Here is a 16,134-nt window from a genome sequence, read left to right on the forward strand (position 1 = left end):
AAGGGACGTTAAGTGTTTAGCGCCTTCGACTATTAGGGGATACAGAGCGATGCAGGCTTCAATTTTTAACCCTTAAACGCCGAAGCGGTAAAAAAAAAATGTCTCCCGTGTGCCGGAGACGTTTCAGAGTGAGCGCGGAAGCGGAAAAAATATTTTTTTCAAAAAATCACAGCGCGCTTAGTTTTCAAGATTAAGAGTTCATTTTTGGCTCCTTTTTTTGTCATTGCCTGAAGTTTAGTATGCAACCATCAGAAATGAAAAAAATTATCATTATCATATATAAATAATGCGATATATGATAACGCAAAAATGAAATTTCATATATAATTGTATTCAAATCGCGCTGTGCGCAAAACGGTTAAAGGTAACAAGTTACTTTTTTTTTCGTTGTAATTTACACTAAATTGCAATCATTTTGGTATATAACACATTGTAAAACGATAAAAGCAACACAGAGAAAATATTATCACAAAATAAAGCATGAATTCGTAACGCGCGGACGTAAACAAATATTTTTTTCAAAAATTCACCATAAATCTAAATATTGTCCTAGAGACTTCCAATTTCTTTCAAAATGAAGACAAATGATTGAATATTACTATACTGTCAGAATATTAGCTTACAAATGCAGTTTTCGACCATATCTGACGAGTTAAAGTTGACCGAATGTCAAATTTTTTTACATATATTTTTTTATATGCAATTATTTCGGAAATAAGAAAAGCTACAACTTTCAAATATTTTTCGTTTTATTCTACATGAAATTGCGCACATTTTCATATATAAAACTCTATGAAATACCTAATATGAAACGGAGCAAATATTCCGAGAATGGGACTTACGCATTTCGGAGATTTGTGGCAGAGAATCCGCGCGCGGAGGGAAGGAAAGTTTTTTTTATAAATTCACCATAAATTTAAATATTGTGCTAGAGACTTCGAATTTGTTTCATGATGAAGATAAATGACTGAATATTACTAGACTGTAAGAGTTTTATCTTACAATTGCGTTTTTTGACCATTTCGGTAGAGTCAAATTTGACCGAACGTGGTTTTTTTTCTATTTATCGTGATTTATATGCAAATATTTCAAAAATGAGAAAAGCTACAACCTTCAACTATTTTTTATTGTATTATACATGAAATTGCGCACATTTTCATATATAAAACTTTATGTAACGGCTAATTTAAAATGGTGCAAACATTACCACAATCGCACGTATGATTTTTTCGGAAGAGTTACTGCGCGGACGTAAAGAAAATGTTATTTTTTTTCATAAATTCACCATAAATCGAAATATTGTGCTAGAGACTTCCAATTTGTTGCAAAATGAAGGTAAATGCTTGAATATTACTAGAATATAAGCGTTTTAGCTTACAATTGCGTTTTTCGACCATTTCGGTAGAGTCAAAGTTGACTGAAGGTTGAAAATTTGTCACATCATTTTTATATGAAAATATTTCAAAATTGATAAAAGCTACAACCATGGGTTGTTTTTAGTTGTATTGTGCATGAAATTGCGCACATTTTCATATATAAAACTTTATGTAACGGCTAATTTAGAATGGTGCAAACATTACCACAATCGCATGTATGATTTTTTTCGGAAGAGTTACCGCGCGGACGTAAGGAAAAAGTTTTTTCATAAATTCACCATAAATCGAAATATTGTGCTAGAGACTTCCAATTAGTTGTAAAATTAAGGTAAATGATTGAATATTACTAAAATATAAGAGTTTTAGCTTACAATTGCGTTTTTCGACCATTTCCGTAGAGTCAAAGTTGACCGAAGGTTGAAATTTTGGCACTTATTGTTATTTATATGAAAACATCTCAAAACTGATAAAAGCTACAATCATGAGTATTTTTTTTTTTTTGTATTCTACATAAAAATGCGCACATTTTCATATATAATACTCCATGTAACGGCTAATTTAAAATGGTAAAAAAATTATGTCAGACGAAATAATTTCCGAGATGTGTCACAGATACTTTTTAGTGCGGCAAGAAAGAAATTCGCGCTTGCGCGCCTGCATAACGATTGTAAACAAAACAACACCTTGATCCAAGAACTCCCAGCATCCCCCAAGGCGCGTGATTCAAGAGTTTTAGGCTGGTAGGCCTAAAAGTATTTTTCCGCGAATTTTTAAAAAAACTTTTGTATGTCGACGTAAAATACGTCCAGTCGGCACCCGAGAGACAAAAAATGTCAACGTAAAATACGTCCAGTCGGCGTTTAAGGGTTAAACAGAGGACTAGACCTATCCACGAATAGTGATCTTTCCGATCTAATTAAATTGTTTGAGACTTCCAAATCGTCAAAGGGCTCGATAGCATGGAATCTCGATATAGTTCTTAAATGGCTTTCAGGTCCTCCCTTTGAACCGTTACTTTCTTCGTCTATGAGGAATCTCACCAAGAAGACATTATTTTTAGTTGCATTGGCATCAGCTAGACGAGTTAGCGAGCTACACGCGATGGACAAAAAAGTGGGATTTTCTCAAGGCGACGCAGTTTGCTCCGTGGAGCTCAATTTTCTCGCGAAAAATGAAAACCCTTCTAATCCGTGGCCACGTAACTTTGTTCTCAAAAACCTGACAGACTTGATAGGCCAGGAAGAAGAAGAACGACTCTTATGTCCCATGCGGGCATTAAGATATTACCTCCGCAGAACAGAGTAGATTAGAGGTCAGTCGAATCGTTTGTGGTGCTCTGTTAAAAATCCCTCTCATCCCCTCTCAAAAAACGCTATTTCCTTTTTTCTGAGAGAATAAATTGTCGAAGCACATTCTCAAGCTAACGATGCAGTGTTTCCTTTACTGAGAGTGAAAGCGCGCCAAGTTAGAGCGGTAGCGACTTCCCTCTCTTTTCGACACAACTTGTCGCTATCCACTATCCTCCAAAGTACCTTTTGGAGGTCTAAATCTGTGTTTGCTACGCATTACATATTTTAAAGAAATCGAGACAGTGTTTGAAGATTGTAAGTCTCTCTGTCCACTTTCGATAGCTGGCATGGTGTTGGGAGAAACGACGTAGGGGGTTGCTCCCTCTGTTAGCCTATGTTTTGCCTTGTACCAAGGTTGACGAGTTAAAGGGAAGTCTGGGGGTACAATGTACCTGGAGTACTCACCAGTCATTTTAGTGTTAGTTTTGGTGGGTAAAGGTTTTTATTTTGGTGTAGGTGACAGTTTTTTCATGTTGGTTATTTCTGGTCTTAGCCCAGGGCAAGGGCAATATTTTGTTGTATCTTCATTGAGTTAGCGGTGAACACCATGACTACGAGGATCTTCCACTCCATGTAGAGGCACCCATTTGTCATATTCCAAGCCTTCTACTATGTAAGATGAGCACTGACCAGAGGCAGTATTCTCCTGCAGTAGCGCTCTTACAAGGTAAGGTACGACAGGCACTAACTGTGCTTTTGGGGGGTAGTTTACAGTTTAGTTGCCCAGGCCGCGTAACACCATTTTGCCCGGTCCATAATCACTCCGCCACGGTAAGTAGTTCACGGACCCGACGGTCACCCTGCCCGAACATGCTTCGACCAGTCAGACTTTCAAAACTTTCGCCAAAACAAACGGCTGCCATCTTGTTTGTATTAGTCAGCCGATTCCCCTGCAGACGAAACCCGGGGGCAACTAAACTGTAGTTTACAGTTTAGTTGCCCAGGCCGCGTAACACCATTTTGCCCGGTCCATAATCACTCTGCCACGGTAAGCAGTTCACGGACCCGACGGTCACCCTGCCCAAACATGCTTTGACCAGTCAGACTTTCAAAACTTTCGCCAAAACAAACGGCTGCCATCTAAAGTGTTCGTCCGCTGATTACCTAGCAGATGTTCCCCTTGGCCAACTAAACCGTAGGAGCTCCATTATTTATTATCAGTTTTTATAAGAATCTTGCTGAATGTTGATTGTATGCTAGGCCCCTTTTATTCATTTCTACCACCTTTACCGTGACGATACCCTTGGCCAGGCCGCGCAACACCTTCTGCACGGCCCTTAATCGCTCCGCCGAGGTAAGTAATTCCCTGACCCGACCCTGCCCGACCATGATTCGACCTCAGTAAGTTCCTTTGTGTCAGCATATAAACATTCATCATGTCTGTTTCTTCCACGTCGTATCCCGCGCACGTGCAATTTGCCGCCGCCATTCCAGTTACTATACTGGACCTTGTGATTCTTTGCCGTGGTGAATGATCCCAGCCAGAAAGAAAAGATTTGTGCGCCCCGAAGACACTGATGATTCCGGTTTCCAACTCTAAGCTTGACTTTATTTCTTGGGGGAACTCGGGCCGAGCACGGATTTGACGCCTCCCAATATTAAGGTCAGTTAATCGATGTATCTGTAAGATATGTTCATTTGTTCAGGTTGAAACCAAGTAGGTAATATATAGCAGGAGTGTTTTTATTGGCAAGCGGAAGTCAGGGCTGCTCACCGTATCCGAACATTCACGTGCGCTAGCAGTCCACGTGTTCGAACTATGAACTCGGACGTGACTTTAATCCATGTATTCTAGCAAATATTAAGTGTTAATGAAATGATCGCTAAAATTATAGCAATACAATGCTTGCTTACAGAACTCGCCATAGGTTAGGGTGGTTCGTTTGGTTAGGTTACAATCACTTTGTTCATACCATAAGGGGGGGTCCAGGCCCCCGGCCAGGTAAGGGCACATGCCCTAAGTCCGGTTAGGTCGGTTCCTTTGGTCAGGTCGCAATCACTGTTACCATATTATGATGGGTGTTCGCCCCCCGGCCAGGTAAGGGCACGAGGCCTAAGTTTGGTTAGGTTGGTTCGTTTGGTTACGATCAATTCAGTTGGCCAGGTACTGCATTTCATGCATGAACGTTCTATTAGGCTAATAGCCTATATGTTCGGTCTACGAATGTTGAGTAGGGGAACAGTTTAGTAACCTAGGCCACACATCTCATGAACCGATTAACTAGTAGGCGATAACCTTGGCCAACTAAACTGAGTAAGGGGGGACAGTTTAGTTAGCATGACCGAACGTGGAACGAATGTAGAGTAGGAGGACAGTTTCATTACCTAGGCTCATCTCATGAACCAACCAACTAGTAGACGTTAAACCTGGCCAACTAAACTTGAGTATGGGGAACAGTTTGGTTAGCCTAACCGAACGGGAAACGAATGTAGAGGTAGCTGCTACAGTTTAGTTGGCCACTGGTTTTGTCTGCTAGGGTTTCGTGGTTTTTCCGTGTTAATTGTCGTCGTCTGTTTCCCCCCCCCCCACCCCCCCCCACCCAAAAAACCCCGGTTTCCCAATAGGTCCCCCCTTACCGTTTTCATTAATTTTTAACCAAAACTCGTATGTTCTCCCTCCACCCAAAAACCCCGGTTCCCAATAGGGCCCCCCATTACCGTTTTTTTAGTTTTTTTGGTTTTCTAACACTACACAGGTTTTCAAAACTAGCGCCAAAACAAACGGGCCGCCATCTTGTTTGTATTAGTCCGCCGATTCCCCAGCAGACGAAACCCGGGAACAACTAACCTGTAGCCGCTCCCTTTGGGTATACTTTATTTTCAAGAATCATATGTTATTTTTGAAGTAAAACTTACATCCACAGCCCCATCCTTGCAATGGGTAATCAGCTGTATAATTGTTCGGTAAGACTGCAATAAAAATGGAATTTTCATTATAAAATAAAATTTTATTGCATACTTACCGTACAATTATTAATCAAAGCCCTCCCTCCTCCCCACAGGTGGATGGCTGGGCAGAACGAATTGATGTTACCTGGGCAGTTGTACCTGTAGCTCCCTCGAGTGGAGGGAGATGACGTCACCTACATCAGCGATGGCGGCGCCACCGCAGAAGTTTTGAATCTATTGTCTGCCATTCGTAGGGAACCTACAGCTGTATAATTGTTCGGTAAGTATGCAATAAAATTTCATTTTATAATGAAAATTCCATTTTCTTTCAGATGACTCCACAGCCTGTGCCCTTGAACAGTGAATGCCAATATTCTCCAGCTCTGTATTTAGAAAAGGGTTGTAACTGTAGTGAAAGTTGCCGGTAAGCATCTAATCGTTAAATATGTGATTCAGTGAAGTTTAGGTAAATGTGGTACACTGTACAAAGAGACACATAGTGTTGTGTAGTGGCCATAATGGTGATATAAGATCCTGCCTGTAAGAAGTCCCTAGTCTCTCCTATTAAAAAGGCTTTTCAACTTTCTCGTTGTCATAAGTTCAAATAACTTTGGTAATTATCTTCATTTAAAAGCACTTTTAAGAACTGCTTTGTTATTTTCGCTATCTTTCACTGTCATGACATCACTATTTTTTTTTGATTACCTCTAGTATTGTTAATCCAGCAAAATGTGATGTGTGGGTACATTCGCCAAGGATGATTCTGGCACATTTTCCAATGCGTTCCAGACGAGTTTACAAAGTAGTAACTAGCAACTTTCATGATGCTATACCTCACATCTTCTGACAGTGATATGACATCACTCAGGCTGTCACGAGAGTTGAAACCCTCCAATGTTCTCTCTTGCCATAAAACGACCTCCACTGCTCCTTAGGCCATGCCCAGCATTCTATGCAAGGATTCGTAATAGTACAAATATTAGAATGACGCCTACTGCACGTTATGTGAGGGTCAGTCACTGCCGAAGCCAGAAAACAAGAACACGGCAAACCTGGAACTCTGGGGCACATACGCTGATGCCGAGAAGGAGCAGAAGAAGCCATAATATCAGCCAAACACACACACACACTGAACGCAAGCGAAACGGGCATTGAGCTGGGAAAAGGCCAAGCGAGGTTAACATGACTCGCCCAGAAGGTCAAAAGAAAGACTTTTTTTTTTTTTTTTTTTTTTTTTTTTTTTTTTTTTTTTTTTTTTTTTTTGTTTTTTTTTTTTTAAACCGTATCCAGCTAGGCGCAAGAAATTATCCTATTGTTAAGACCTCTGGTTTGTAGCTATATAAAATACAAATTGCCTTAGAAAATTTTTAATCATAAATTTTTTTTCTAAAGTTTTCACTTTTGTTCTTGTTGATTTTAACAGATACCAACTACAATATTCCCCTTTAAGATATTAGGTAAATTAAATATTGAAACTTTATACATATATATTTATCTGTACCCAACAATATATTTACAGTCTCAACAGCACTTTTTACATAGACCTGTAAATTTTCATATAAGAAATCAATGTGAATAAATAAGTAGATACTTAAACAAATGAATGCAGTGTATTGTCAAACAGTTACCACATAGAATTAGATGTATAAACATATAGTAGTACATACCTTGATTCATGAACACATTACCCCATGAACAAATTGATTCATGAACAAAAATTATAAAGGCAATTTGTACCTGTTGATTCACAAACTCATTTTTGAAAAATGAACATTTGAAAATTGCAGACAATCACTCATCTCATGGGTGCATTCCGAGTCACTATTGGGGTCACGAGTCACTATGGGGTCACCATCTTTTTATTGCGTGGTAATATTAGTATGTACATCTCCCAAAGACTTCCACCCACGAATAGTCATTTTTATTTCAGTCTTGAGTAGATGTGCATGCGTTCATTTGCTTTAAACTTTGTGCTTTTAAAAAAAAAAAAAAAATTTTTTTCATAATGGCTCCTTAAAAAAGTGAAGAGTGATGGTGAGTAGGTGCAGAAGATGATAAATATTGAAATAAAGAACAAAATTATAGAAAAGTTTTGCTGTCCAGCCACTACAACTATATTTCATATTGCAAATGTTTGGTTGTCCCCCAATTCCACCTTTAGATCCTTGTACTTTATGTCCTTTATTTTCTGGACCTCGTTTATCTTACTGTCCCACTGCTCCAATTCCATCTTTTCAATGTTTTTTTAGCATTGGTTGCCAAAAGGATCCCAATGTGCTTGGCTTGACAACCCAGTTGTGTAATTCACCCAGTGCCCTTCACGGAGGTTGATAATCTCATTCATGAGTTCAACAGACTTGAGTGTAGGATGCAGGCTCTGTCTTCTATCACCCAAATGGGCATAGAGGCCTTGCTGGGTGCCAGACAGGATTCTAGGACTTCTTTTGAACTTCCCCTGTCGATTCACGCTCAGTCCGTCTTGCAATGTGTGAATGCTTTGGTTTTGGTCCAAAATGGCTCGCTTGAGTTCCAATAGATCATCCAAGTTTTTTCCTCCTCTCATGCGGTATAGGAAATACTACTCCACTAATGTAGTTCATTTGATGCCTCGTCACCTTAACCCGGACGTGATCTGTCTTAAGCCCGGTCTAGCTTTGGAGCAGGTTAGGCCAGAAGGTCCTTCTTTTCGTCACAAGAGGCCTTAGCTATGGAGAGACTACAGCGGCTTTCATCTTCCAGACAGTCTTTGGCTGGACTTGTGGTCCACTGCGATAGCCAGGATTGCTGTGGATAGGACTGATGAAGGCATAGTGAGTTCTTCCTCATTAACTAGACTGTTACAGTCCGGTGCTAAAGCTATTTCATACCTGGCTCACCTTAGTGCGAACTTGTGGGCCAACCACCTCCTGGCCAGGAGAGACACAGCACTGTCTTAAGGTGGCGAGTTTGGTGTGCTCTTGAGTCTTTGTCTGCTCTCAGGAATGGGGATCTTCTTGATTCACAGTTTCTGTTTCTAAGAACTTGAATTAGAGAATGCGATCGACCGGCAACGGGCAGATACTAAAGACAGGTTGGTACATAGGCGGTATCTAAGTCAGAGGCGTGGTCACAACGCCCTCCTCCTCCTCCTCCTCAACAACATATGAGAAGATTTTCACCTGTTAAATCTTCTAAGAGTTCTGCTTCTGCAAAGGTCTCTCAGTCTCCCTCGCAGGCCAAGTCAAACAAGCAAACAACATCCCTTTCAATCCCACCCCTACAAGCCTGGGGGGGGTGGGGGGGGCTCTAGAAGAAGGGGCAGAGGGGGTCGTCAATAGAGTGGCCACCTCTCCCTCTCCTTTGCAACGAGTAGGGGGATGCCTGCCTTGCCAGTGGGCCAAGTGGCAAGGTTATGGAGTAGAGAAATGGGTAGTAGATTTTCTGCCGGTGGGATATCTACTACCATATTTAGTTCTTCAGGAGGAAGTGCTGAAAATGCTGAACAAAGGTGCAATAGAAGTAAAGCATCCTTCTCCATGATTTTACAGTCAGATTTTCCTAAAACCAAAAGCAGCAGGCAACTAGAGACCAGTAATGGACTTCTCCACCTTGAATCATTTTGTCAGGAAGACAAGGTTCAAGATGGAGATCCCTCAGACAGTGTTGGCAGCAATAAGGGGCAACAACTTCTTCCTGTTTATAGACTAGACTTAAAGAATGCTCATTTCCAGATCCCTATTCACCCTTCGTCCAGAAAGTTTCTTCACTTCCCTCTGGGAGAGCAGATCTACCAGTTTAAGATCCTGTGCTTCTGGTTGACCATGTCCCCCCAGGTGTTCACAAGGGTCTTTGCCCTCGTCTCAACATGGGCTCATGCTCAAGGGATTCGCCTGTTAAGGTAGCAAGCTCCAAAGAGAAACTGCTTCAGGACAGAGATCGATCATCTTCCCCCCCCCGTGTTTTTGTCAGGAGCTTAGCATAATGGGTAAACCTAGAGAAGTCAAATCTGGTTCCCACCCAGACAGCTCTTTATCTAGGTATGGTTATAGATACAACAGCATCGAGAGTTTTTCCATGGACCAGAGGTTAGAGAAGTTGCGGTTAGTGGCACGCAAGTTCCTAACACAACCAGAACAGCCAGCTCACCAGTGGCAGGTCCTTCTGGAGATTTTGTCTTCTCTGGAGAAGCTGGGCCCTCATGGTCGTCTTCATCTTCGGTCTCTGCAATGGAGACTGAAAGACTTCTGGTCCCCAGTGGGAGATTCCCCTCTACAGAGAGTCCCTCTGTCCAGAGAGGTGAAGCAAGACCTTCATTGGTGGTTGGACGACCAGAATCTCTCGTGGGAATCCCTCTGTGTTCTCCCCCTCCAGACTTCCTTCTGTTTTCAGATGCCTCCATCTCAGGTTGGGGTGCTCATCTGGGAGACCTCATTGCATCAGGCTTTTGGAATGCAGAAGACAATCTGCTACACATCAACAGTTTGGAGCTGAAAGCAGCTTTTCTGGGTCTGAGAGAGTTTCGGGAGAAGGTAGAGGGTCATTCGGTGGTTCTGATGTCCAACAACACCACGGTGGTCGCCTATGTGAACAAGCAGGGGAGTCGTGTCTCATCACCTTCATTTGTCAACAGTAAGAATTACATCAGTGGGTGATCAACAACTCTGTGGAGCTCTCTGCCAGATACATCCCAGGCAAGAGGAATGTGGTCACTGACAGGCTGAGTTGTCGGAACCAAATCCTGGGCACAGAGTGGTCTCTGCACCAGGTCGTGGCAGACAGGCTTTTTCAGGTTTGGGGGAGGTCTATGCGCTAGACCTCTTCTCAGCTTGCTTCAACACTAAGCTGGAAGTTTACTGTTCAGTGGTCCCGGATCCTCTTGCTCTGGCAGAAGACACCTTCCAACACCCTTGGGACAACCTCGAGGTGTATGCCTACCCTCCGTTTTGCCTGATCCATCAAGTTCTGAATCAGGTAATGAGTTCTCAAAATCTCAGAATGAATTTGATGGCTCCTCTGTGGCCTCAGGCAGTGTGGTTCCTGGACCATCTGTCTCTTCTGTCAGTAGAATCCTTGTCTTTTCACGTATGGAGACTATCAAGTATCTCCTCCGAGCGAGAGATTTTTCTCGGGACAGCGGGATGTATGTCCAATTACCTCAGGAAGTCCTCTTCAGCCATCTACCAAGGGAGATGGGCAGTCTACTGTGATTGGTGTTGTCTATTGGGTTTCTTGCCACTCAAAACCTCTTTTCAGCATATAGCAGATTTTTTTTATTTAACTCAGGGATGAGAAAGGCCTTTCTGTTTCTGCTATCAGGGGATACAGAGCAGCGTTAAGATTTGGTGTTATGTCTGAAAGGTGTGGACATCTCTTCATCCTGGGTGATCTCCTTGTTGTTCAGGGGTTTTGAGCAAACCTGTCCTCCAAGGGAACTCTAGCCTCCCACATGGAATGTTTCGCTTTCCTGAGAAGTCTCACTTGAGCCCCATTCGAGCCCTTGTGTCAGTCAACAGACAGAGATCTGACACTGAAGACAGCTTTCCTGTTGGCCTTGGCTTCTACGAAAAGAGTTGGGGAGCTTCATGGCCTGAGTTATGTTGTGAAACATACCAGGGGTTGGGTGGTCTGTGACCTTCGAGTTTGTCCCGGAATTCGTGGCCAAGACCCAGAATCCCACGGTGCATGATGACAGATTTGCCTCTTTTTTTCCATTCTGTCATTGAACGACTTTGTAGACAGCGACCCGCAAGAGGTCCTGCTATATCCTGTCAGAGCCCTACGATGCTATCTTAAAAGGACTTGCCATCTAAGACCTAGGTGTAATAGACTTTTTGTTAGCACTGGTCAGTCCAGGAAAGAAGTTTCCAAGAACACTATTTCATTCTGGGTATGTGAGGCGATCAAGTAGGCTTACTCATCTCTTGATGATTCTTTCACTGAGTCTGTGCAGGCTAGAGCACATAATGTCTGAGGTATAAGTTCTTCTGGCATTTAAGAAAAACTTTGTTCATAGAATTTTGAACACTGGTACCTGGTTCTGTCAATCCACGTTCCCTTCATTTTACCTTTATTCCTTTCTTCCTACGGGCGGGTTGAGGAATAGACACGTCATATGCTGGACTGGTCTAATACAGGTAAGGTAGTCATACTGATAATTGTTTTTCTTTCTGTTTTTGAAACAATAGAACCTCCTATTCAGTAGCAAATACTCCTCTCTCTCTAGCAAGGGGGAGTGAGGAGCGGTAACAAACCCGTGGCTAATATGATTTGTTATATGAACAGTCAGAATTTTCTTTGGTTCCCTGGATGCAATGAATCGCTCATATCATTGTATCTCAACCCAGATGGCTGAGTAGTTAGAAATGGGTTTATCTATATTTCACAGGAACTGAATCACCTTCTTTATAACTCGTTCTTCTAGAAAGGGTGGTCAGGTGGGTTAACTCCCAGCTGGTTTAGGATACTTGTACCTTCCTCCAAGTAGAAGTTTATCCTATTGTTAAGACTGAAGGTTTTTCTGTATATGAACAAGTGAAAAATTTTTAATCAATTTGTATTTTTCATACCTAATAAACCTGAGGCCTTAATGTTTTACTGCCCACCTCTAGCTGCCCCTCTCTTTTATTATAATTGCTGGGTTGGGGAAAAGACTGAAGCGTCACGAGTTATGGTGCCTGGTCTCTGACCAGCTATCACCTCGTATGTGCAGGAGTTGCCAGATCTCACAGATTCCTTGCTTCACAATCTTTGACTGTTTTAACCGGTTACCAGCTGGCGCTTGGAAAGTTATCCTATTATTAACCCTCTCGTGATCTGATGATGCGTAGCACATCAATAAATTTTTTCCATAAGTGGAAGTTATTTTTGGGAAAAATTCACGAAAAAATGTGTCAATAGAAAACATAGTTAACGCCATTGGGTTAACAGATGATGAATCTCAAAGAAAACGCAAACCTGACGCCACTAGCTGATGCACATGCGTAGCTACTAATTGTCAAGTGCGCCAGTTCAACTCAAGGTTCCACAGAGTTTACAAGTGCTATAAGCGGTCCGACTTTTTTTACTCTCCTGGCAATTTTTTGGTGTTTGTAAGTACATTTTGTTTTTGTTTAGTATTTTTATGTGAAAGCAAGTGATTTTTATGCATTCAACTTACCTGTCAGATATATACTTAGCTATAGACTCTGTCGTCCCCGATAGAAATTCGAATTTCGCGGCACACTCTACAGGTAGGTCAGGTGATCTACCGCCCCGCCGCTGGTGGCGGGAATAGGAATCATTCCCGTTTTCTAAGACAGATTTTCTCTATCGGCCGTGACAGCAACATTGTTGTTGTTACTCCTGATTTGATTTTCGTGTTTTTTCATCGCTATTGATCTTCTAAGCCGGTTATTTGGGTGACGTATTGGATCTTTGGTTTGGCATACTCTTTCGTGGACTGTTATTTGGACTTGGTTTTTGGATATTTCTCATAATGTCGGATTCTAGCTTTACGGTTAGAAGACAGTGTGTAAATGAGGGATGCATGGTGAGGCTACCGAAAGCTTCGATAGATCCTCACACAGTTTGTAAGGGGTGTAGAATGAATGAATGTTCAATATCTAACACCTGTGATGAATGTGTAGGTTTGAATGAGGAAGAATTGAAGAATTTAAATTCCTATTTAAGGAAATTAGATATGGATAGGGCTAGGAAGGCTTCCTCCTGACGCGTAAGTAGGTCTCGTTCTAACGAGTCTATTAAATTAACACCTAACCCTAAACCTGTATCTTCTTCCTCTTGTACTAAGACTGCAAATCCAGCAACGGAAATTGCAGATCTTAAAGCTGCACTACAAAGGATGGAACGTAATATGCTGATGTTACAAGGTAAGCACAGTGAGAGTGATTTAAGTGTCCCTAGTGCAGTGGAGGGTGCGTCTGATCGGCTCCATCTTGCTCCCAGGCCTAGACCTCTTCCAAGCTCACAGGCCCAGAGGAGAAGGAATGTCAAGAGCCTTACGGAGGTTATGGAGAATCCCCACTGATCAGGCGTCCCCTCGGCAGATTCTGTGATGACCCGAACTGCCAAGGATCGCTACCGAAAAAACATCCTAAAAAAGTGTTTTTCGTCGTCAGATTCTTCACCTAATGTAAGGGGCTGGAGCTCTGATGAACTGTCAAGCCCTTAAAGAGGAGTTGTTGGAAGGCTCCAACTTTGAATTCAAGCCCTGAGCTTTTCTCGATGGATCTCCATGTGAAAGGAAGAAAGAAAATTAATTCCTAAACGTAAATCGGAGTCTCCTTCCTCTTCTAGACCTCCCTCACCTGAATCAGGAAAGGAGAAAGAGAATGCAGCTGCAAAAATTCTCCTAAATGTACAGGAGCAGCTTTCCGCTTTAGTAGGAGTTTTTACGAAGGAGACTCCCAGAAAAAAGGACTCTTTCCTTCCGATAAAGAGAACGAAGGGAAGGAAAGAAGAAACGAATGTAAAAGTTTCGGATTTTACTCGGAGTATGAAGAATGCGCCAAAAGCGCCAACCTGGCGCAATGCGCCAGATGCGCTAGAAGCTCCATACGAGTCAGAAGAGCCAGAAGCGCCAGAAGCGCTAGATGCGCCAGATGAGCCAGATGCGCCAGATGCGCCAGAAGCGCCACCCTGCCGAAATGCGCCAGAAGCGCCAGCCTGGCGCAAGGAGCCACGAGCGCCAACCTGGCGCAATGCGCCAGATGCGCTAGAAGCTCCATACGAGTCAGAAGAGCCAGAAGCGCCAGAAGCGCTAGATGCGCCAGATGAGCCAGATGCGCCAGTATGCGCCAGAAGCGCCACCCTGCCGAAATGCGCCAGAAGCGCCCAGCCTGGCGCATGGAGCCCAACGAGCGCCAACCTGGCGCGGGCAATGAGCCACAAGTGACAACCAAGAGAGGGACCTTCTTCCAAAAGACAATTAAGCCAGGAGGGTTTGTCTAGCTTTCGGAAGGATAAACCTTTACCTGACAGGGAATCTAGGTGCTGCAGAGGCGGCCGTAGCCCTTGTCAGGATATGGGTGGTTCCGGGGAAAGCGATAGGAGAGGACATCCTTCCTCTGACAGGAGAGAAAGGTGCCGCACAGGCGGCCGTCGCTCTTGCCAGGAGAAGGATAAGGTCGTGTTGCAGGATCAACCTATCTCTCGTAGCGACGCAAGTTGCCGCACAGGCGGTCGTCGTTCTTGCGAGAGTGGAGCAGATGTTGCAAGAGACCCGTCTCCTATTGAAAATAAACAATCCTCTTCGGAAATGGAGTTGGATTTGGAAGAAGTTTCGGACTCGGAAGACCACTCGGCTCCAGGCTTGTCAGATTACAAGACGCTGGCAGCCCTCTTACTTCAAGAGTTTGGGGACTCTTTAAGCCCTACTGCTCCTCCTTCTCCGAGGTCTTTATTTACAAGTATGAAGGTCTCGAAGCCATCATCCTTCGTTAAAATGAAGCCAACCATTTCTATGAATAAGGCTCTCCGATTCGTAGGAAATTGGTTTAAATCCAAGGAGAAGGCGGGGAAGACAGTCTTTGCCTGCCCTCCTTCCAAACTATCAGGAAAGAAGGGAATTTGGTACGAGACGGCGAATCCTCGGGGTCTAGCTTCCCTACCACTGCCGAAAGCAGTTTCTTTTTTCGAATCTGGTGGATTCGTCAAGGAGACAAGCCTTGTCATCGGCAAAGATCACATGGGGGACTTCTGAGATGGACCATCTCCTCAAGGGATTGTTTAATGTCTTTGAAGTTTTTAACTTCTTAGACTGGTCCCTTGGGGTGTTGGCCAAGAAGACTCAAGAGAATGAATCTCTTAGTTCAGAAGTCCTTTATAGTGTACTGTCCTGCATGGACAAAGCGGTTCAAGATGGATCAGGAGAGGTGGCCTCGCTTTTTGGAACTGGAATTCTGAAGAAGAGAGTCTTATTTAGCTCCTTTCTGACGAAAGCAGTTACTCCCATTCAGAGGTCATCTCTTCTTTATGCTCCTCTTTCGGACCAATTGTTTCCTGCACAACTAGTTAAGGACATTTCTCATTCTTTGACAGAAAAGGCCACGCAAGATCTCTTGGCCCAATCTGCAAAGAAATCAAGGGCTTCGGTTCCTGTTAAGAGAGAGAATCATACTCCTCAACAGCCCTTTCGAGGGAGCTCCTCTGCCAGACCCTCCTTTAAGAAGAGAGGAGTACAGAAGAGAGGTAGGTCTTCATTCAGACCTATCAAGAAAGCAAAATGAAACACCAGTCCTTCAAGCACCGGTAGGAGCCAGACTTCGGAAATTTTCCGAAGAATGGACTCTGAGACAGGCAGAAATATGGTCCCTTTCAGTGGTAACGAAGGGATATATGATCCCCTTTCGAGACAGGCCTCCCTTGACAACGAGCCCGAGGGAACTGTCAGCCCAATACAGGGACCCTGCCAAAAAAGAAGCATTATTGCAAATGGTAGAACAGATGTTGCAAAAGGAGGCCATCGAAGTGGTTCGGGATCTGCATTCCCGAGGATTCTACAACCGTCTTTTTCTGGTTCCGAAATCCTCGGGAGGGTGGAG

The 16,134-nt window shown here is 43.1% G+C and overlaps 1 protein-coding gene across 5 annotated transcripts in view; it reads left to right on the forward strand.

Moving 5' to 3' along the window:
- Positions 1–16,134, forward strand: part of LOC135197086 (uncharacterized) — a 230,264-nt gene that overhangs the window by 158,787 nt on the left and 55,343 nt on the right. For all 5 annotated transcript variants that reach the window (XM_064224039.1, XM_064224036.1, XM_064224041.1 and 2 more), the window contains one exon: positions 5,947–6,038. In XM_064224039.1, coding sequence (XP_064080109.1) covers positions 5,947–6,038 — 92 coding nt within the window. The remainder of the gene's footprint in view (positions 1–5,946; positions 6,039–16,134) is intronic.

Source organism: Macrobrachium nipponense, chromosome 18 (genome assembly GCF_015104395.2).
Source record: "Macrobrachium nipponense isolate FS-2020 chromosome 18, ASM1510439v2, whole genome shotgun sequence".
NCBI classification, from domain to species: Eukaryota; Metazoa; Arthropoda; class Malacostraca; order Decapoda; family Palaemonidae; genus Macrobrachium; species Macrobrachium nipponense.